The sequence below is a fragment of the Myotis brandtii genome, unplaced genomic scaffold (genome assembly GCF_000412655.1).
Source record: "Myotis brandtii unplaced genomic scaffold, ASM41265v1 scaffold726, whole genome shotgun sequence".
Classification (NCBI taxonomy): domain Eukaryota; kingdom Metazoa; phylum Chordata; class Mammalia; order Chiroptera; family Vespertilionidae; genus Myotis; species Myotis brandtii.
This window is the reverse complement of record NW_005370869.1, coordinates 285,201-307,905: the sequence shown is the minus strand read 5'-3', so window position 1 is coordinate 307,905 and position 22,705 is coordinate 285,201. Positions and strand designations below refer to the sequence as shown.

The 22,705-nt window shown below is 40.1% G+C and overlaps 1 protein-coding gene across 3 annotated transcripts in view; it reads left to right on the top strand.

Moving 5' to 3' along the window:
- The window catches only part of LOC102252279 (ankyrin repeat and SOCS box protein 15), a 49,006-nt gene that overhangs the window by 5,147 nt on the left and 21,154 nt on the right, over positions 1-22,705 (top strand). For 2 of the 3 annotated variants that reach the window (XM_014530153.1, XM_014530155.1), the window contains exons 1-3: positions 11,221-11,255; positions 17,007-17,078; positions 22,435-22,542. In XM_014530153.1, coding sequence (XP_014385639.1) covers positions 22,437-22,542 — 106 coding nt within the window. In that variant the 5' untranslated portion in view covers positions 11,221-11,255; positions 17,007-17,078; positions 22,435-22,436. Of the gene's footprint in view, positions 1-11,220; positions 11,256-17,006; positions 17,079-22,434; positions 22,543-22,705 lie in introns of those variants that run through there. The other variant, XM_014530154.1, reaches the window with a different exon arrangement.

Genomic DNA, 22,705 nt, shown 5'->3' with positions numbered 1-22,705 from the left:
ATCACCCACAAAAATCTGCTCAGCACCCCATCATAAGCCAGCTGCTTATATTGGGTAGATTAGATGGAGAAGTAGCCAAAGGGTGTGCCAAATGGGCAGTTAACAGGTTAGTAGAGGGCTAGGGTCTTCAAAGGGCTGATGGCTCTGGTTTCTGCAACAGGTTGTTAATCTTTTCTTGATAATAGGCAGCTCCCTAATGACAAAAATCTGCTCAGCACCCCATCATAAGCCAGCTGCTTATATAGGGTTGATTAGATGGAGAAGTAGCCAAAGGGTGTGTCAAATGGGCAGTTAACAGGTTAGTAGAGGGCTAGGGTCTTCAAAGGGCTGACGGCTCTGGTTTCCGAAAGAGGTTGTTAATCTTTTCTTGATAATAAGCAGCTCCCTAATGAGGAGGATGGGCTGCATTTCCTGGTGAGCTCCTAGGTCCCATGTGTAAACTGCCAGCCAGGTTAGAATGTGCCTTCTTTAATCAGAATAAAACAATCACAGCTAACAGAGCACGATTAATATTTCTTAACAATTATAGCTGGTTCCCCTATCAAAATTATGAGGATAACTTGCTACTTAGGAAATTATGTAATAAATTTCCTCATAAAATGACAATGTTATTTTATATTTTTTTTGCTATTTAAGTCCAGTTGTGAATGTACCATATATGTTTGCAAATTTTCTCCCTTTCTGTCACTCTTTGAGGAGAAAAATAAGAGATCTCAAGGATAATTTTTAAAAAGACTTCTGCACACCATTTAAAACAATATAAATGAGCTATTTAGGTAAAGCAAATGATTAACACACTGTAAAGAGGACCGACTTGCGCCTGGCCAATCGGCAGGGCCCACAGTCCTCTCTCCTCCCCTTACTCCAACCCCCCTATAAAACCCCTCTACCCACAAAGCTCGCTCTCTCTGCCACTTGCCGCTGTGTCGGTAAGGAGGGTAGAGGAGCCAAGCCCGGGCTTGAATAAAGACTCTTTGCTTTTGCATCGGACACGGCTGGCTCCCTGGTGTGGTCTCTTGGGGATCCTGAAATCTGGGCATAACAAAAATGACAATGTTATTATTATTATTATTTTTTTTTGCTATTCAGCCAGGTTAGAATGTGCCTTCTTTAATCAGAATAAAACAATCATGGCTAACAGAGCACGATTAATATTTTTTAACAATTATAGCTGGTTCCCCTATCCAAATTATGAGGATAACTTGCTACTTAGGAAATTATGTAATAAATTTCCTCATAAAATGACAATGTTATTTTATATTTTTTTTGCTATTTAAGTCCAGTTGTGAATGTACCATATATGTTTGCAAATTTTCTCCCTTTCTGTCACTCTTTGAGGAGAAAAATAAGAGATCTCAAGGATAATTTTTAAAAAGACTTCTGCACACCATTTAAAACAATATAAATGAGCTCTTTAGGTAAAGCAAATGATTAACACGCTGTAAAGAGGTTTTTTTTAACCGCCCCAGCCAGGCATTCTGGGCAGTGCTGGGGCAAAAACTGTGCTGCTGCTCCACACCCATTTATAGATGGAACACCTTCTAGTAATTTGGAACAAAAACTACATCTCAGTTTTAATGGTAAAAGATCTGCAAATGAGAAGCGAGAGGAGAAATTGTTAAAATGGATCATGATGTTTTTGCCTGAAATGCTCCCATGGCTTCCTCTTGCTTCCTGCAGTGGTTCTCAGATGCAAAAACACTTGAGAGACAAGACTCATTTCACGTCTTTGAAGATGATGTCTTCATGGAAAGAAGGATGTGTGAGCATGAGAGGTGAGGTTACGTTAGAGCATTCTGGGCAGTGCTGGGGCAAAAACTGTGCTGCTGCTCCACACCCATTTATAGATGGAACACCTTCTAGTAATTTGGAACAAAAACTACATCTCAGTTTTAATGGTAAAAGATCTGCAAATGAGAAGCGAGAGGAGAAATTGTTAAAATGGATCATGATGTTTTTGCCTGAAATGCTCCATGGCTTCCTCTTGCTTCCGGCAGTGGTTCTCAGATGCAGAACACTTGAGAGACAAGACTCATTTCACATCTTTGAAGATGATGTCTTCATGGAAAGAGGGATGTGTAAGCATGAGAGGTGAGGTTACGTTAGAATACCCAAAGGGAGCATGTATTCAGAATATTCAGACTATACACACAGACTCTATTCTGAAGGCAGAGATACCACCGACCCCAGGTTACCCCAGAGCAATTCACACCATTGCACATCTGTTTAATGTGGAGTGGTGTGTGAATGCCCGAGTCAACAATTCTGATCCTTACTCAATAGCACTGTCTGACATTGGAGATAAGCCTGGTGAAACTTACCTCAATTTTGCTCGAGAGAGAATCAAGGTAAGCCTCTTTATTTCCTGATTCTGATGTTCCCTAGACCCGTGGTCGGCAAACTGCGGCTCGTGAGCCACATGCGGCTCTTTGGCCCCTTTAGTGTGGCTCTTCCTAAGCCTTAGGAGTACCCTAATTAAGTTAATAACAATGTACCTACCTATATAGTTTAAGTTTAAAAAATTTGGCTCTCAAAAGAAATTTCAATCGTTGTACTGTTGATATTTGGCTCTGTTGACTAATGAGTTTGCCGACCACTGGCATAGGCCATTCTCCCTCACACCTATGTGCATTTCCTCTTCTGGGAATGCCTGTCCCTTTTTACTAGTAGATTATCCCAAAATGTCCTTCTCATCCGCCTTAGCTCATGCCTTTATCTTCTCTGTGGCACGATTTTTGTCGCACTCTCTGGAAGCTAAATATCACCTCCTTTTGCTCATCTCTTTATCTTCTCAGTTGAGACTGAGAACTGCCTTGTTTAATATTATCATTGTACCTGGCACATAGTAGCTAAAAAATTCATGCCTGGCCAATAAATGACTGTAGTTCTATTCAAAGGGGAATACACCTAATTTAGGTTAGTCAAATAATTTAGGATTGTGAAAAAAGCTGGTGTGAACCTTACTTAAGAATTAATTTAGCCCGGTTGGTGTTGTTCAGTGATTGAGTATCAACCTATGAACCAGAAGGTCATGGTTCGATTCCCAATCAGGGCACGTGCCAGGGTTGTGGGCTCGATCCCTGGTAGGAGGCGTGCAGGAGGCAGCTGATCAATGATTCTCTCTCATCATTAATGTTTCTCTCTCTCTCTTTCTCTCTCTCTCTCTTTCTCTCTCTCTCTTCTTCACTCTCTCTTGGTCCTCTCTGAAATCAATAAAAAATATTTTTAAAAAGAATTAATTTATTGGCCTCTTTTAAATTTAAGATATAAGGCAAAGAGATGGCAGGCATCAGAAACAGAAATATTTTAGCAGAATCTGAAACTTTAAAAGTAAGGAATATGTGGATGAAAAAAAGGCCACATGCTAACCTGGCTAGCTCAGGGAAGGCCTGCATGGCAGTTTTGCAAACTCAAAGACCTAAAGTAACCACAAAGGATGGTCTAAAATGAAAACTTTAACTAAAAGCAGTTTATAGTGGGTATCATGTCCTAGGCCAGTATCTTCCCTGACAAAGGTCAATCTTTACCTTACTGAACCTATTGTCTTTTTGCATCCGAGATAACATACAGTGGGGCCTTGACTTACGAGTGTCCCGACTAACGAGTTTTTTGAGATAGGAGCTGTCTCTCGGCCGATTTTTTGCTTTGAGTTGCGAGCTAAAATTCGGATTACGAGCCAGCTTCAGATACCCCACCGCTAGTTGGCGCAGCAAACGTCACAGTGAACACCACAACATCAGCCCAGCATCACGTGTCTCACTCGTTCACTTTTGATTTGACATACGAGTAATTTGAGTTACAAGCTCTATCACAGAACGAATTAAACTCGTAAGTCAAGGCCCCACTGTATTTGTGAAACGTCAGGGTAAGTTGTAAATTCCCTTTTTCCGGACCCCTCAGGGCACAGCCAAATGCATCTGGGCACCAGGACAGAGACCATAAATTCCTTCATTGTTATTGTTATCATGTTAACTGTTAACTGTTAACTATCCTGCACCCACCTAAGTAAAAGAAGTATGAGTCTATCAATTTACTTTTTATCCAATCCCAGAGCTCCCCCCCCACTTGCTTGCTTCCGCCTCCCTAATCTATCACCAGTGGATTTCCTGTAACCCACTTATGTCTCCTCCTTTGATTGTAACGTATAAAACAAGGTGAAGAACTGCCATTCTCCTGAGCATTATCCCAATCCGTTGAGATTCTGCTTCCCGGCAATTGTCCACAGTTTGGCTCAAATAAAGCCACAAAAATTCATTACAGGTTTGAATGTTTTTCCATTAACAAATGTTTAGGTCATAAAACATAAAATGATAGCATTATAGATTCTTAAAATTGAAAGGTTAATCAGAGCTCTTCTAATTCCAGGCCTAATTTCAATATTTCAGCTGAGAAACAGAGGATCCAGAGAGGAGAGACTGTTTCTTAGCACTTTCTGTTGACCTTATGTCATCTGAGGAGATATCATGGGAAAGTGAGCAGCCCGAAGGAGAAGCTGGAATTGAGAACCACGAGTGCAGGCAAATTCTAAGCCGCTCCCAAAATCCTGCCCACCCCTCAGACACTTGCTGTGGTTGTGGGTGTAATGATATGCTAAGAAATTGTAATAAGATAATTTTAAATTCTTCCTAAGCTTCTGTTATGTGATACTAGAGGACGCCCTCTTGCAATTTGGGACCCCTTGGGGGATGCCGGACTGCCAGTTTTGGCCCAATCCCCGCAGGCCAGCCTGAGGGACCACACCAGTGCATGAATCCCTGCATATAAGATCTTTAGTTAATCTTTTCCTGCCCTCCCAACTTCCCCCTTCCCTCTAAGATTCATCAGTCTATTTCATGTTTTCATGCCTGTGCGCTGAGCGCCTGCCCCCTGGTGATCATTGTGCGTCATAGCTACCGGTCCAACGGTTGAACAGTTGGATGGTTGCTTAGGCTTTTTATATATACTAGAGGCCCGGTGCATGGATTCATGCACCAGCGGGGTCCCTTGACCTGGCCTGCGCCCTCTCGCAATCTGGGACCCTTCCCAGGCTGAGGAAGGACTGTGGGAGGGCTCCAGGGCGTGTCCGGCCCATCTCTCCCAGTCCCAATTGGGGCCGGTTAGGGCTGATCAGGCCGTCTCCCCCAGTCCCGATCAGAGCCGATGGGGGCTGGCCAGCTGGGGAGGGACCACGGGAGGGCTCCAGGTTGTATCCGGCCCCATCTCACCCAGTCCCAATCGGCCAGACCCCAGCAGCAAGCTAACCTACTGGTTGGAGCATCTGCCTTCTGGTGGTCAGTGCACGTCATAGCGACTGGTTGAACAGTTGGACACAGCATATTAGACACTTAGCATATATATAGATAGAAGATTCTTTTTATTCTAATATAGTTGTTAGTATAAACGTGAAAATAACTGACTTTTACAAATCAGTGGCTATCATTTATAAATAAGGGAAACAAAATGAGTTAAGGGACAGTACAAAGAGAAAAGGCATAGAAAAAGAAAGTAACATTTCTAACAATTTCCTAAACACAGGAATATTATTGTACTTCTTCCTCATACTGAAAAGCAGGGCAGATGGGGAGCAAGATGGCAAAGCACTGAAAGGAAGCCTGACGAGATGATTCCAGAATAAAACAAACCTACGTGTTGTTAAATTCACTGGTTAGTTCTTAGTCCTCATCGTACTTGAGCTAGCAGCAGAATTTGATACAGTTGATCCCTCCTTTCTGCTGCAAATAGTTTTCTTTTCTTTGTCTCGTTGCTTGTGATTAATCCCAGGGCTCGTCCCTTGAATGTCTTTATTTTTGTCTCCACATGCTGGTTTGATAAACTTATCTGGCCTCATGGCTTTAACTCTCACTAACTTATGTCTCCAGGTCAGACTTGCCCCCTAAGCTTGGCCTCACAAAGCTCCTCTTGGACCTCCATAGGTGTGTCAAGCTTTGTACAATCCAGGCTGAGCTCCTATTCCTCCTCTCAAAGCTGCTCCTCTGACACCTTTTTCATCATAGTTAATGGCAAGTCCATCATTCAGAATGCTTAGGCTCCATCCTGGCCTCCCCCCTCACAAACAGAGAAAAGTCCCTGCAGGTTAGGTGGTAATATGTTGTATTCATTGCTGGATCCTGAGTAGCCAGACAGTTCATCTGGCACATACTACTGTTCAGAAAGTACTTGTTGAATAAGTGAAGGAGCGATTTTAACACTAAGTAAGAATGAATACATATTTTAAAATATGTTTTTCTTTAAAATCAGGAGTTAGGAAAATCAAAGGGCAAAGTTAACAATTGGGAATGAAAGAAACTGACTTTTGTATGACTGTGAAATTTTTATATTAGATCACTCTATACATAGATGTGGTTCCTAAGCTTGGCAACACATTAGAATCACCTGAAGAGCTTTCAATGTCCTCCTGGCCAAGAATTAGAGTATCTGGGGAGGGGCTCAGGCAACAGCATTTCCTAAGCTCCCTGGTGATTCCAATGAGAGCCAAGCCTGAGAACCACCATGCCTTAGAAATTATACCTAGTGTGTTAACATACTAATGATTTGATCTAAATGTTTCATAATAGAATCTCTGTTTCCTCCCTAACACGCTAGTGTAATGCTCCTCATAAGATTTCCGACCACTCAGCACTATGTACTGAAAGTCAAGAATGCAAGACAATATCAACCTAAAATTATTAGAACAAATAAGAGGTCTGAAAGGGCAACTGAAACAAAAGAAATATACAAAGAGAGCTAGCTTTCAATGTGCCAGAAATAACCAATTGAAATATACCGAGGAAAAACAATTCTATTCCCAAAGAAATCAAAATTACAAGATACGAAGGAATAAATAGATAGTCAAGACAAATAAAAATTATGATACTGTATAAAGTTCGAAGAGAAGTTTTTAATAAATTGAGACATACAATATTCCTGGGTTGGGGTATTAAATATTTAGACATGTCAGCTCTTCCCAAATGAATCTAGTCTTAGTCACAATTCCATATCTGAAAGAGATGATGTGTGAAATAAAAATATTTTTAAAATAAAAATTATGAGGGAGGACTTGCCCTCCCAAATACCACATCACTCTATGAAGCTGTAATAATTATAATAGTATGGTATCAGTGAAGGAGTAGATGGGCATATGAGTGTGTGAGCACTTCCCTGGCTGCAGTTTTTAATTGTGGGATTTAATGATCTGAACAACGAACTCAAATAATCTTGCATTTGAATTGTGTACTAATATCCCCTCTTTGAGATTCACTTTTACAGGTTAAACATTCTGAAAAATAAATGGTTTAGCCTTGTTCAATGGTTACAGAAACAAATTTATTCAAGTAGGAAAGGGAACTTCTCCCTATTCCCTAAATCAGTGATGGCGAACCTATGACATGCGTGTCAGAGGTGACACGCGAACTCATTTTTTTGGTTGATTTTTCTTTGTTAAATGGCATTTAAATATATGAAATAAATTTGTTTTACTATGGTTGCAAATATCAAAAAATTTCTATATGTGACACGGCACCAGAGTTAAGTTAGGGTTTTTCAAAATGCTGACACGCTGAGCTCAAAAGGTTCGCCATCACTGCCCTAAATCCTACTTTAGGGAGCCCTGGAAGGGAGGCCCCAAGCTGGCACGTGACTCATGGAGAGTCATATGAGATATAGCTGCTAGCAACGATGTATTGGGAGAATGGAGCAGAGCAGGGAAAGAATAGAAGAAGGAAAGGGCCCTAGCTGGTTTTGCTCAGTGGGTAGAGCACATCAGTCTTTGAATTGAAGGGTCCCAGGTTCAATTCTGGTCAAGGGCACTTACCTGAGTTGCAGGTTCCATCCCCTCCCCAGACTGGGCATGTGTGGGAGGCAACCAATTGATGTGTCTCTCTCACACCAGTTTTCCTCTCTCTCCTTCTTCTCTGCCTCCCTTCCATTCTCTCTAAAAATCAATGGAAAAAATATACTCAGGTGAGGATTAAAATAGTAATAATAATAATAATAATTTTAAAAATGGGCTGGATCAGAAAGGAATATGATAAAACCTTTTGTGTGGGGATGGATGTGATTGTATGGCTAACTATAGCAGGAGCTGTATTTTTAATTCACAGTCAAAGGCCTGCAAGCCCCATACATGTTTTAAGGAACGCAGAGTACCTGTGGGCAAGTGAGATGTATAGCAGCAGCAGGTGCCTTTAAACATGGAGACTGGACGCTTCATTGCTCCCTGGAAGTTCGGGTACAATGCTACCCAAATGGCTTGTTCCAAAAATAAAAAATGGGTGGCTCCAGGGACAGTGCCTCTAACACTGTGGTCCAGCCATTTCAACCTAAGACTATTATCAGTTGCTATAATTATCACCTTGAAACAGGACATGCATTTCTTGCTATAAATAGATAGAAGCGACATGTATTTGGATGTTAGTGTTATTATTGTACCTTCCTCAGAACAACAGTCTTATTCAATAGTCCTTCACTGCTTGGTCACACCCCTCCCTGACACTCCCTCTCACCAGAGGGTCCCAAAGAAACCAGAGGCAGTGTTAAAAAATCTGATATACAAAAAAAAAAAAAAATCTGATATACCTTGTTTGCACTTTGAGAAAACCAGCAGGAAAAGCCAACTTCCAAAATAGGCAAATGTGGAAGTGCTTATTAGCATTATGAACAGATATTCTTTTAAACATTTGAGTTACTCAAAGCATGCTTTATTGTGTATTTATACTAGTAGATGATTAACTACTTGAGGGATAGACTTCATAAAAATAATGGGTACCATGTTCATTGGATTACTGTTATTTTCATTATTATGGTTATTATCATTCTTACTATCCCTTCCAATTTACAGATGAATAAATTGAGACAGAAAATTTAAATAACAAATCTAACATGACAGAGATAGTAGGTGGTAAAACAAAGCTTGTTCATAGGGCTATGTCATCAGTAACATATTTTCATTTATTTACCACACAGGCTTTCCTTTTTGTCTTATTTTAAGCATTATTTTATAAATTTTTAAAAATTGATTTCAGAGAGGAAGGGAGTGGAGGAGAAGAATAGACACATCAATGATGAAAGAGAATCAGTAATCAGCTGCCTCCTGTGCACCCCCTACTGGGGATAGAGCCCACCCGGGCATCATGTGCCCTTGATCAGAATTGGACCCGGGACCCTTCAGTCCACAGGCTGATGCTTTATTCACTGAGCCAAACCAGCTCAGTGATGGTGAACCTATGACATGCGTGTCAGAGGTGACATGCGAACTCATTTTTTTGGTTGATTTTTCTTTGTTAAATGGCATTTAAATATATAAAATAAATATCAAAAATATACATCTTTGTTTTACTATGGTTGCAAATATCAAAAAATTTCTATATGTGACACGGCACCAGAGTTAAGTTAGGGTTTTTCAAAATGCTGACACGCCGAGCTCAAAAGGTTTGCCATCACTGAGCTAGGGCAACCATTATTTTAAATATTTTATGATATAAGGATATATATAATAACTGTTCTATAAATGGATAAAACAGGCACAAGTTCGTTGGTATAAGAGCAGAAATGTTCCTGAAATGTGCTGAACCACATTTTAAAATGTTGAGTATACATTTTCTCATAAATTGCATTATACTCTAATTCTTTATATGAATTTTTAATATTGTAAGCCTTTTAAAGTATTGTAAAAAACCAAAGAACTTCACAATGCTGGGTGCTTTTAGAAGAGTTCTTTATTGAAAAATCCCAAATTAGATTAGTAATTATAAAACAATTATAACCTTCAACCTTGACTTTTTCAAGACACGGTCAATAGCAGCATAAATACAAAATATTTCTTGAGGTTTGCTCCAACAAATACAACCTCTTCTATTGCAAAGAAGAGTTAGGTCCTCTGATTAAGGTTTCCCAAATTTTAAAATAAAACTGCTAAACTCATCATAATGCATGTGTTTATTCATTAACACCAAGTAAAAGGAATGGGTCAGAGAGATAAGAAGGAAAACAAAAGCATACAGTGCTCCTCTAAGCCTAGGGAGTAAAGAGTTTCAGGAAAAAGGAAGGGACCAAGAGCAGCAAATCCAAAAGAGGGCCTGCAAAATAAGAAACAAGAAGTGGTGATAATAAAACTGCTAAACTCATCATAATGCATGTGTTTATTCATTAACACCAAGTAAAAGGAATGGGTCAGAGAGATAAGAAGGAAAACAAAAGCATACAGTGCTCCTTTAAGCCTAGGCCCTAGGGAGTAAAGAGTTTCAGGAAAAGGGAAGGGACCAAGAGCAGCAAATCCAAAAGAGGGCCTACAAAATAAGAAACAAAAAGTGGTGATCAACCTAGACACTGGGAGGTCACTGAGACTGAGACGGCCCGTGGGCCGTAGTTTGCCCACGGCTGACCTAGACACTGAGATCCTTAAGGAGAATTGTTTCAGTGGAGTGGTGGGGACAGAAGCCAGATGGCCCTGTGAATGCTGACTGTGGCCTGAGTTAATCCAAGCATGACCATGTCAAAACAAATCTAAGGCTGATTATTTTCATTAGAAAATCAGTGAAGACACTAACTTACTGGGTTTTTAAACAGAAAACAAACAACTCTCCCCAATTTAAATGCTGATTTTCTGCTTGCTTCGGATAGACTGCTCACTTTCTTTAGAATGTACATGTTCTATAATCTGACCTAAAGATTCTTGATCAGATTAGATGCCACTGACTGTCATACCCCATCTGTACATCACATTGACAGCTATTAAATGCAAATCAAAGGAAAGACAGTAAATTTGTATGACAATAAGATCGTACTCAGTGAGATTTCACATGAGTCTGAAAGATAAAGAATGAGAAATAGTGTGTGTTAAAATTGATGGAGAGTGGATTTGGGTCTGCAGGTGCAGCCTCATAGATGTCATGTCTCTAGAACAACTGGCTTAAAAATATGGTTTAATTCTATGCAAGGGGTCCTGCTTTGTTCCTCCCACAGGAATGCTTATTGCAGCTGGGTTAGCGGATCATTTATCTCCAGGAGAGTTCTTTGAACCAATCAGGACACAGATAATCTTATTATACCTTTGCGGGTTTGGGTTTCTTTTGATGAAGCGTCTAGAGAAGTCATGGGTAATACTTTACTGTGTGCCAAGAACCACTTATGTTTCAGTTGTACAAGGTCAGATCTTAATTTAACCACCAACTGGGCACTTAATTTTAGATACACAGAGGGACACATTGGCTCCAAGGCACTTCCTCTGGTTTAGGAAGGCAAGGCCCTGGATAAGAATGACAAGACGATCATTCCAAAAGGTGAGATTATGAAATATTCTATCTGTACCTCACCAAATAGCGTATTACGTAGTTTAGTATTAAGAATATTTGAAACAGATGGAAATACATATTACGGTAGTTTCTCATTACTTTCTTTCCAATTGATCACCATCGACTTGCCTGTCTGGGGCCTTTTTAATTATAGAATAAAGCCAGGGTTGTTTCGTTTGTTTATAGAGTATTAACTAAATTATATAGTTATTAATCACAATAAACAATAGCATTGTGAGAAAAACGGATCAAGAATAAATGTTTATAGGAAGGGTCAATATACACACTATGGAAGGGTCTTAGCTGGCCCAGGTTTCTGAAAAAAAGTTAAATGATTATTGTCAATAATTAAAATAAATTTCTATCTAGGCCTTTTTATCACCTATAGTAAAAGATGGATGCTTTTTATTCAGATCAAAAATTCTTTAAATTCTTGATTTTAAGAAGAAGAAAAGGAACTCAATAGAATTAAAAATTTGCTTCTGCAAATTAAATAATAGAATCTTGAAGTTGGAGAGTCCTTAGAATTTATCTGATACCATCACCCATTTGGCTCTTAAATGAACAGATAACTTCTAAGAAAGCATCTAAATCTAAAATAAAATTATTTCTATGCAATAGCAGTGATATGGACATGGAAGTTCTAACACTGCTTTGTGATGAGGACATTATTGTCATAAAATATAAGTTTAGGCTTCTGCTGTTTTTATGGGAATATTTCAAATGAAAATTTACCTAATATATTTATATTTCTACTGGAGTTGTCTGATAGGTTTGCTGGTTGTTTGCTTAAAACCTTTAAAAACTTTTTCTGAGGCTTATGAATATTAGGATTACAAGGGGAGACCCTCTTTTCATTAATTCCATGAGAGTAGCTGAGTCATGTACTGTAGTGGTTAAACCTGTGTTGCTCTAATATCAAATGACTGCTTGGTAAGTTACCTAACCACTCTGTGCCTCACTTAGTTTTCTCATCTGTAAAACGAGGGGAAAGTGTGCTGTAGAAATTAAATAACAATCTATTTAATGTGCTTAGTATAATGCATGTCACAGGTAAGCACTCAATAGATATTACTTATAATAATTATCAAATTCAATAACAAATATTTATTGAGCACCTATGGTGAGCTTGACTCTGCAAAAACTTTGGAAAGGAGAGGAGGGAAGAGATTAATGTTGTTTGTGGGTAAGATCTAGAACGCATTATTTAAGGGCAGCAAACTCCCTGAGGGCATGGATCCTTGTGTCTAGCATTGTGACTAGAACATAGCAGACATTGAATACCTGTTTTTGAGTGAGCAGATAGGATGTTCTGAAAATCCTTAGAAAAAAATATAATCACTGAGAGCTGGTGGATCAACTCTTCTCCTTTGTATTTTTTACTTAGTAGAGAAGGGGGGTGTAGATAAGGTGCATCTGTATTTCAACAAGGTATTTGGAAGTATCTCTTGATGATGGTCTTGTTATTGAAAAGGAAACATTAATACTACATATTGGTGTCTTTGGGAGGATTTGTACCTGGATAAACATATTTTCTTGAAGGGTGCTAAACAATAGATCAACCTGAAGGCCTCTGTCCTATGCCAATATCTGTTCAACATTTACGACCCTTTCACAGGGGTCGCCTAAGACCATCCTGCATATCAGATATTTACATTACGATTCATAACAGTAGCAACATTACAGTTATGAAGTAGCAACGAAAATAATTTTATGGTTGGGTCACAACATGAGGAACTGTATTTAAAGGGCCAGAAGGTTGAGAACCACTGCATTAGACCTTAGCAGACAGCAATAAAGGTCAAATCTAAAAAAAGAAAGAAAGAAAATGTAATAGAATTAAATAAATTCTATTATAGAATTGCACTGCTATAATGTGGGGGGAAATATGACTTGTAGGATTTGAATCAAGTGTGTAGCATGACAGTCCCCCAATTAATCTGAGCTTGGGCTACATTGACAGATCCATGGTGTCTGGGGAGAAGGAGATGGTCACCCCCGCTTAATGCTGTGTTTATTTGACTGTAGCTGCCGTCAGAGCCCATGGCCCAGAGCCTCTTTTAGAAAGTGATGGATATTAAAGAAGTGTGTTTACAGGGAAGCAATCAAGATTGTAGAAAGAGGTGAACCCACGTCATAGGAAGGACGCATGTCCAGCCGTGGGAGGAGAAGGCTCCGTGGAGACCTGCCAGCCTTCGTGGGAGATGTGTAAAGGCTCTCCTGTGGCAGAGGAACAGCATTTTCTCAGGGTGGCTCTGAGGCATACCCTGGTCATAGAGCAAGGATTTGAGGAGATGGGTCAACTTCAATGCTTGTCCTCATTGTTAAAGCCAACGATGAAGGACAGTGTGAGATACAGTAAGCTTCTTGCCACTTTGGTGTTCAAGCTGAGCCTGGGAAATTACTTGTTGGGCCTGTTGTACGTGGAATTTCCGGGTGGAACTACCCAATGGTCTTTAACTCTGAAGTGAAGTGATTTGAGAGGAAAGGGAGGAGCGGGAAATGATGAATGTGTCAGAGTGCCTGTTCAAGGGTGAGGAACAGAGCTCTACCTGCCCAACGAGCTTTAAAATGCTACTTTCCCGCTCCTGAGGAGCGCAGTCCCAGAATATTAACAGTAATGTTTATTGACTACCTGAAACATGCCAGACACAGCTAATGAGGCAGCTACTCTGGGAGGGCAGGATTTGAACAAAGGTCCAACTACCACACTCACCTGTCTCCAGCAGAAATCGACGGCCTGAACATGAATTCAAAATAAACATGAAGAAATGCAAAGGCTCAGTATTTTTTGAGTGAGTTTCAAGCAGAAAATGATTTGATTTGGGCACCAGACAGGAACTTTGGTCATGTCAAACAAAATATACCATGCTCAGGAACAACTATTTTTAGAGAGAGTATATCTATGTAGATGAATATATGGATGTACATTTTCAAATACATATACATGTATACATGTGCAATAGTTTTTATGAAGGTCCAGAGATATTGAATTTGTATTGTTATTGTAGCTATTGGATGCAGTCAGAGCATTTTTTACTCTATAACTCAGTTGTGTAAACCAAATGTAGCTGTTTCATTGTCTGTATGGCCCCACCTTGCTCCAGAGCTGCTACACACTAATTAGTGGAAAATACTTTCGGGGCCATGCAGACAGACACAATAACTTAGATAATGAAAAGGCTTGGATGATTTTGTATTGTTATTGTAGCTATTGGATGCAGTCAGAGCATTTTTTACTCTATAACTCAGTTGTGTAAACCAAATGTAGCTGTTTTATTGTCTGTATGGCCCCACCTTGCTCCAGAGCTGCTACACACTAATTAGTGGAAAATACTTTCGGGGCCATGCAGACAGACACAATAACTTAGATAGTGAAAAGGCTTGGATGACTCAGGTGAAGCCGTCGTTCAGATTTCTGCTTTTCCTCAATCCAAGACTCTCCCTCCACCAGGTTTCGCCTGCTTGACTACAAATTTGATCAATTTCCACTCTTCCCAGTGTCACCAAGGTGCCTGGCTTGCCCGTAAGTGACCTATCTCTCCACCCCTAAGGTTTGGCCTGTGAGCCAGATGCCAGGCCAGTTGCTGGAAGGCCCTGTAAGCTCTGACTCCACAAAGTCAATCAAAGTGGCTGGTCATGTCTGATTAAATGAGCATCGTTCTCACACACCAAGCTTTCTCCCTGGCATTGAATAGTCTTCAAGGATATGAATTTTAATAACTATATAGTTTTCCATTGTTTGGGTATACAATACTGTCTTATACAAATTCTCTCTTGTTGGACATTTTAAATTGTTTCTTTTTTAAAAATATATTTTTATTGATTTCAGAAAGGAAGGGAGAGGGAGAGAGAGATAGAAACATCCATGATGAGAGAGAATCATTGATCGGCTGCCTCCTGCACGCCCCCCACTGGGGATCAAGCCCTTGACTGGAACTGATCTCAGGACCCTTCAGTCCTCAGGTTGACACTCTATCCACTGAGTCAAACCAGCTAGGGATGATATTGTTTCTAATGTGTTGTCAGTTTAAATATGGCTGGGATGAACATTTTCACATACAAATCTTTTTCCATATCTCTGATTATTTTTATAAGATTCCTAAATTAAAAATTATAGACAAAGGGTAGGGCTTTTTAAAAATCATATTATCATACTAGAAGTGATAGGGCACATTTATTCATATTTTGTCTCTTCATGGGCCATGCTTACTCTATTCTTTTCTAGTCTACATTTCCAATCCCTAAGAAATCACATACTTGTGAATCTAAAGACCCTTTCTGTTCTATGTGTCATTTTCAAAAGCTAGCATGCATCTTCCAACATCTCTGTCATGGGTGAATTTGACTTGGAAATCAATAGTGGAGACTGAAAATGTCTAATTTTGTAATATGAAACCGCATACAAGTTAAACTAGTATGACAGTTTGTATCACTAGTGTATTTACTTAGAAATTAAGCCTCAGTTAATGCAGTCCCAAAATTAGAAGTGAAGTTGGCAAAAACATATGTATGACAGAGAAAGAAAACACAAGGTTAATCTATTCTTTTGCTGATTTCCACAGTAGTATATATTTGATCATCCAGTTTTTCATTCATTCGGCAAATACTTCGTGAATTCCTATCACATGCCAGATCTTACTTGGTGCCTGGAGACCAATATATCCGTTTTGTCTTTTTATATCTTTTCTAAAATGTTCAGTTCTCTCACTTTGAGGCAACATAAAAGTAGCATTTGTTTCTTGGGGGAGGTGCGGGGGGAGTGTGTTTTAGCAGAACAAGAGGTGCTGTTAAAGATGCTGTTTGAACTGGTCTGTTCTCTGTTATCCACAGGATGTCTCTCTGATGGAAAAGGCAAATACCATCAGTCTGTTCTCTGCGCCTATAAGTCTGTTTCAATTTTGTTTGTTGGTTTGTTTTGTTCTTTAGACTGATGGGCTGCCAGAGGGGAGAGGACTTGGGGGACTGGGTGAAGAAGGTGAAGAGATTAAGAAGTACAAACTGGTAGTTACAAATCAGTCACAGGGATGTAATGTACAGCATAGGGAACACAATCAGTCATATGTATTGCAATTGCTATGTATGGTGCCAGGTAGGTACTTGAAATATCGGGGCGGGGTGGGGGCACTTTGTAACATATGGAATTGTCTAACCACTATGCTGCACACCTGAAAACAACAAAAAATTATGGTGCCAGGTAGGTACTTGAAATATCGGGGCGGGGGGGCACTTTGTAACATATGGAATTGTCTACCACTATGCTGCACACCTGAAAACAACAAAAAAGAATATTGATGTAAACTGTAATTGAAAAATAAAAATAAAAAATTTCACCTGGAGGAAAAAAAAAAAGAAAAGGCAAATACCATGAAGAGGGAATTGCTGTAACTCCTGGCTTGTAAATAACATTCGCTGGTGCCTGTGGGGTGGGACCTGGGGTGACAGAGTGTCGCCTCTCTTTGACATCTCTTGGGGACGAGTTGGCTCTGAAGCCCTTTATTTGACTTGCCACTTGTGCTGAAAAACAAAGGATCTGAAAAAACTAAGTGTGTAGCCACCAAATAAAAACCAAAGTTATTACAAAATATTTTTATATTGACTTCAATATGTCTTTAACATTATACAAATAGATGGTCAAAATGCAGAAAATGAGAATGCCCATTGTTTGTATATAACTATATTGCCTTAACAAAGCCGAAAAATGGAAATGCTCTTTAATTATTGCTGTTCCTCTCGTAGGACAGATCCTGATGAAACTCTCGGGGACCCCCAGCAGAAGTACTCCTTACTCAAGGGCCAGAGACGGTTAAGGTAAAGGAAATTCCTCAGGGTGTCAGGGTCTCCCCTTCCACACAGCAGAACCTGCACCCCCTGTGGAACGGCTGGTTTTGGCTGGGGGCTGGCCTTTGTAGAAAACTGTGAGCAGAACCAAATGTTACCGTATTGCTCTTTTCTTATCCTCTCTTATCACTTCCCACTGGACTCAGTCTTAGACCCTCTGCCATCATCCCCTCCCACTGAACTATTCCAACAGATTCTGATTCTGCCCTGGGGCTATGGGCATTTTAAAAGGGACTCTGGAAGATGGAACAATACGCTCTCCCGGAGAGAACCTCTGACTGATGTAACAGAATGACACTGATGTGATAGGTGTCGGGGGCAGTGATACATTACGGACGCAAAGCCCTTCCCTGCAACATGGAAGCAATGGTCCACTCCAGGAACTCTTCTTAAAAAAAAGAAATAATTACTAATTTCAGAGAGGAAGGGAGAGGGAGAGAGGGATAGAAACATCAGTAATGAGAGAATCATTGGTCAGCTTCCTCCTGCATGCCCCCTACTGTGGATTGAGCCCCAACCCAGGCATGTGCCCTTGACCGAAATTGAATCCGGGACCCTTCAGTCCATCCGCAGGCCAACACTCTATCCACTGAGCCAAACCGGCTAGGGCCACTCCAGGAACTCTTAAGGCCAGCCCTGTTTAGGACTCACAGAAATGATTTCATTTTTGTTTTGCCCAAGACAGAGTGTGAGGGTGAATGGGCTAAACAGATTTGGATGTCATTGGAAATAATCTATAGGGGACAAAGTCATATTTGCCCTGGTTGAGGGAAAAAGAGGACCTTGGCCGGTCCTGTTCTGTGGGAGCTCCCAGGTTTCAAGGGAAGCTCTGAGGGGCCTCACAAACTTATCAACAGTTTGCTGTTATCACGGATCACGGATTAGAGGTAGTTTAGAGAGTCCAGGGCAGAGAGGTTACTAGTGCATGTACCCAGGTTGCCTCCTGCATCCTACCTTGCAACATCATCCGACCTCCTGACCACTTGGCTCAGGCACCAGCTGGCATGCTGATCCTATTTTTCAGACTGTAATGTGTAGACTCCAAAACAAAAGTACAGAACGAAGGCAAGTCTAGGACACCTCGGACCGTCCGAAGCTCAAAGCCTTATCACATGGACCCGAAGAGAAAGATTTGTGTGTCCTGGAAGCTATTTTTTATTTTTGGAAGTCATTGTCATCAAGACCGGCTGTTAAGAGCGAGATCAGAGTGTTTTCTTTTTAAGGGCAACAGACTGTGTGTGGGTTGTTTTCCTGCCGCTTCGGAAAGATCTTAAACACGAGGGTACCTGTCCAGACTCGTACTTTTTAGCTCTGCGACATTGGGTGGGTTTTTTAACCTCTTGAAACCCACATTTTCACTTATGCACGATGAATCTATAATTCTTAAAAGTAGAACTGGAAAATTTAAAGCAAGGCGGTGTGTGCAAAGTGCTATGCAGGGTGCTGAAAACGACATGATCACTCAGTAATTTATGGCTATCATTATAATCACCATTTTTATTATTACCCAAGAGAATCTAAAACGTACACGATCACCCACTTTCTTTCCCACCATCTAAAGCTAGGATTTTACTCAGCCCATCTGTAAAGTAATAACTATTGACATCTGAATAACACATTTAGCGTCTGAGAATCCTTAATTTAATGGCTCGTTACCTGGCATACACGAGGCCTCAGAAAACACATGCGTGGAGAGAACACATTGCTTTCATCAAAGCAAGGCTGACCAGTGCTTTAAACGAAATGGCTCACTGTCCAATCGGATTGTCCCAGTTATGTTGTACACCAGCTACTTGTGGAGAATAAATAAGTAGTCGGCTTCTTCAGAACAGGATTGGCAAACTATTATTTAGAAAGGGTCAATGAATTTTGCCAGACTGAGCAGTGGGGCACCTGTAAATAGGATGTCAAGAGTATTTGGCCTTCAAGGATGTCAAGAGTATTTGGCCTTTCCTCAGGTACCTGGCTGGTATTTTACTTAAACATTGTTTGCAGCCTGGCAGGCGTGGCTCCGTGGTGGAGCATTGACCTATGAACCAGGAGGTCACCGTTCCATTCCTGGTCAGGGCACATGCCCGGATTGCGGGCTCTATCCCCAGTGTGGGGCATGCAGGAGGCAGCTGATCAATGATTCTCTTTCACCATTGATGTTTCTATCTCTCTCTTTCCCTCTCTGTTCTTGTCTGAAATCAATTAAAATATATATTTTTTTGAAAATTGTTTCCAGCCTTCATTTGGGATTGAGTCCAGTCAATTTAATTTTGAGGTACAGATAAATAACTGTCTTCCTGTCCTTCTCATTGTGTCTTTTTTATTTTAATTATCTTTATTGTTGAAAGTATTACTGATGTCCCTTTTGCTTTTTTCCCCATTGATACCCTACACCCTGCACCCGCCCCTCTCAGGCCTTCACCACACTATTGTCTCTGTCCATGGACTATGCATATATGCATGTAAATTCCCCGCTTAATCTCTCCCCACCCCCACCTTCCCTCTGAAATTCATCCGTCTCTTCCATGCTTTTATGTCTCTGGACCTATTTTGTTAATCAGTTTATTTTGTTCGTTAAATTCCACATATGAGTGAGGTCCTGTGATAGTTATCTTTCCCTGACTGGCTTATTTTGCTTAGCATAATACTCTCTAGGTCCATTCATGCTGTTGCAAATGACGAGTTCCTTCCTTTTTACCGCCTTGTAGTCCATTGTCATTGTGTCTTAATGTCTCTAGACCCATTCCAGTGATGCACCCTTGTCTCTCTGACACATTGGGGCACCTGCACACAGATCTCCCTTCCCCTTAAGCTTTCAGTAAAAGGATGGAGACAGCTTGTGTTAGGTGGGGATTGCTTTAAGTAGTAGTAGTTTCCTCGTCATTTCTACCCTGTTGTCATTAGGAATACAAAGCAGTGGAAAGTCTTAGATAACTTCCTTCTGGTGGTAATTAAAAGGACATTAAAAAAAAAACTTTCCACTGATCAACTCAGTTCTCTAAGGAGTCTGTAGTATCTCATGTCCTGGAAGCCCAAATTTCAAACAGGTTTAGAGTTAAGCCAGTGATTTAAATAGGTGAAAGGCTCTGTATCTCATTACTAATCCCAGAGCCATGCAATCCCCTGTCACCACAGTGATGTTAGTGAGAAAGGCAACAGGCAATGCCACAGGTTTAACTTCATGGTCTAATTGTGCTGTCTGAAGGACTCAGTGCTTTCCACTACTAGTGAGTGAGTCAACACATTTTCTCTGGTGACCACTGCGATAGCAATTTGCTATGGTTGACTAGGAGTGGAGTAGAGAGAGGAGACATAAAGGAAAAAGAAAGTTTGTTTTTACTCATAAAACTAATTGCCCAAGTGAGAATACAAAACACAAATATGTGAGGAACTTGCACAGCAAATACACAATGATTGCAAGTCCAGATGTTGGGAAAAAAATTATATAAAAGGAGATACACACAGATAAAGAAAGCCAGAGAGGAATTGGAGAATTTCAGCAAGGGCTTTTGTACGAAGAACATCTCAAGCCAGGTTTGAGGCAGTGTGGGCCGTGGGCATGGAACAATTAAGGCTTGTGAGTGCAGAGGAGTAAGGTATGAAAGCACAAAAGTGCAAAAAATGAAGCCAAGTGCAGAGTGGGCAATCAGATTTGTTTAGTTGGAAGAAAGACTGCATACCTGAGGAAAAATAGTCAATTCTAAGAATAAAGTAGAGCTTAGATTATGTTAGTGTTCATTAATTAATTCATTCATTTATTCATTCAATATGCATTTAGAGTCCATAAATCATGAGCTGATGCTTCTCTAGGCACTGGCGATACAAACTAATTCTCTCGTCTTATTGGATTACATTCTAGGGGGGAACAGAGAGACAATGAAGGAGTAAACAATAACAAATAAAATATCACTTGAATCTATTTGTTGACTAGCATCCCTAGGGCACATGTTAGCCTTTTGAGTAGACTGAGATATCATGGTGTGAGAAAATATGTTCAGTGGGAGTGCACACTATCACTATTCTCTCCTCTGTTTCCAGCTGATAGTAATGCAGAACAATGAACAATAAAATCATAATGATGTGACTTACTGGTGTGCAGTCTGTGCACAGGTCAGGGTCCTTGACTATCAGCATGAACAGAACTGTCCTTAATGTTTGAGCTTATCTAACCTTGAGCCATGAGACGAGGTAAACAATTCTTGTGTTTGGAAATTGCCCCCAGAATACTATTTTGAGTTGTTTGGTTTTTTGTTTTGTTTTCACCTTGAAAGCACACACTATAATATAAATACATTTTGTCCTGAAAAGTATCACTACTCTCAAATAATTTCATATTAATCTATCAGCCTAGCTGTAGGACTATTTGGATTTCTACACTTAGCTACATTTCTAAGATAAAACAATTGACCCAATAGTAATGAGAGACACTCTCTCTTCTAATTTGATATTTGGAAGAAATAAGGCAACGATAAATAAGCTATATTTTTACATCTTCAGAGGAGAGGGACTAGTCAAGAGCAGTGGCTTCTAATGGATAACTGTGCAGGGGGAAGGAATTTCTATTCCACGGAGGGCTGGTCTTTAGTCTGGGGATGGAGTTAAGATGGCTCTTATCTCAAGGCTTCAAATTTCCTGAAGGCAAGACGAGGGCACTGCATTTGTGATGTTCTGTTCTCTCTACTTTAATTCAACACATATTCATTGAGAATCTTTCCTGTGCCCAGCACATTCTAGAACAGTAGGGGAAGCAGAGATGAGTGAGAGAGAACCCTTCACCTCAAAAAGCGTAGAGTCATTAGAAGTTAAACACAAATACAAAAACAACTGCAACTCAAGGCAGCCAACTCAAACCACTGCTGGTGTGAGCAAAGGAATTACTAGTAATCAACAAATAAGCAAGTACAGCAGACACGAAATCATGAGTAAAGAATGGGAAAGGTTCACTGTTCTCTATTCCTGCCATTGTCTTACTTCTGGATTAGAGTTTTAAACTTCTAATGCGCTGTGTCTTGAGGAAACGGATAGGCCAAAATTCTTGTAAGTCGGAAATGTGGGAAAAGTGAATTCTTATAAGCCCAACTGTAGTCATTACTGAAAAGAAAGTCAAAATAAGAAAATACAGATACCCAAAGGACAAGTAATTCAAGGTTCAAAAATTAGAATGGGCTTCATACATAATATGGATTAAAATGTTAACAAATGCATTTGTATTTGTTAAATGGAGAAAGGTAAACACATTTTAGTTTTTCACTTTGCATGTTTCATGTTAACTTTATATGGTGTCCTGTGCCATTTGCTGATAATAAGAAATTGCTTTTTTCAAAATTATATTTAGTCATGGATAGTAATGATGACCCTGATGAAGACCATCTTACAAGTTATGATATTCAGCTCAGTATTCAAGAATCCATTGAAGCCAGCAAGACTGAATTTTATCCTGAAAGTAACAATCAACTTGACTGTCCTCAACAAAATTTCTTTATGACAATCATTCGGTTGTAAGATGAAATAAATGCTGTTTCCTGACTCTTCCTCCAGGAAAATGCTCAAACAGCTTCACAAGGGCCATTGTGATAGGTTCAGCAGTCTGACCTTCCACAAATCCC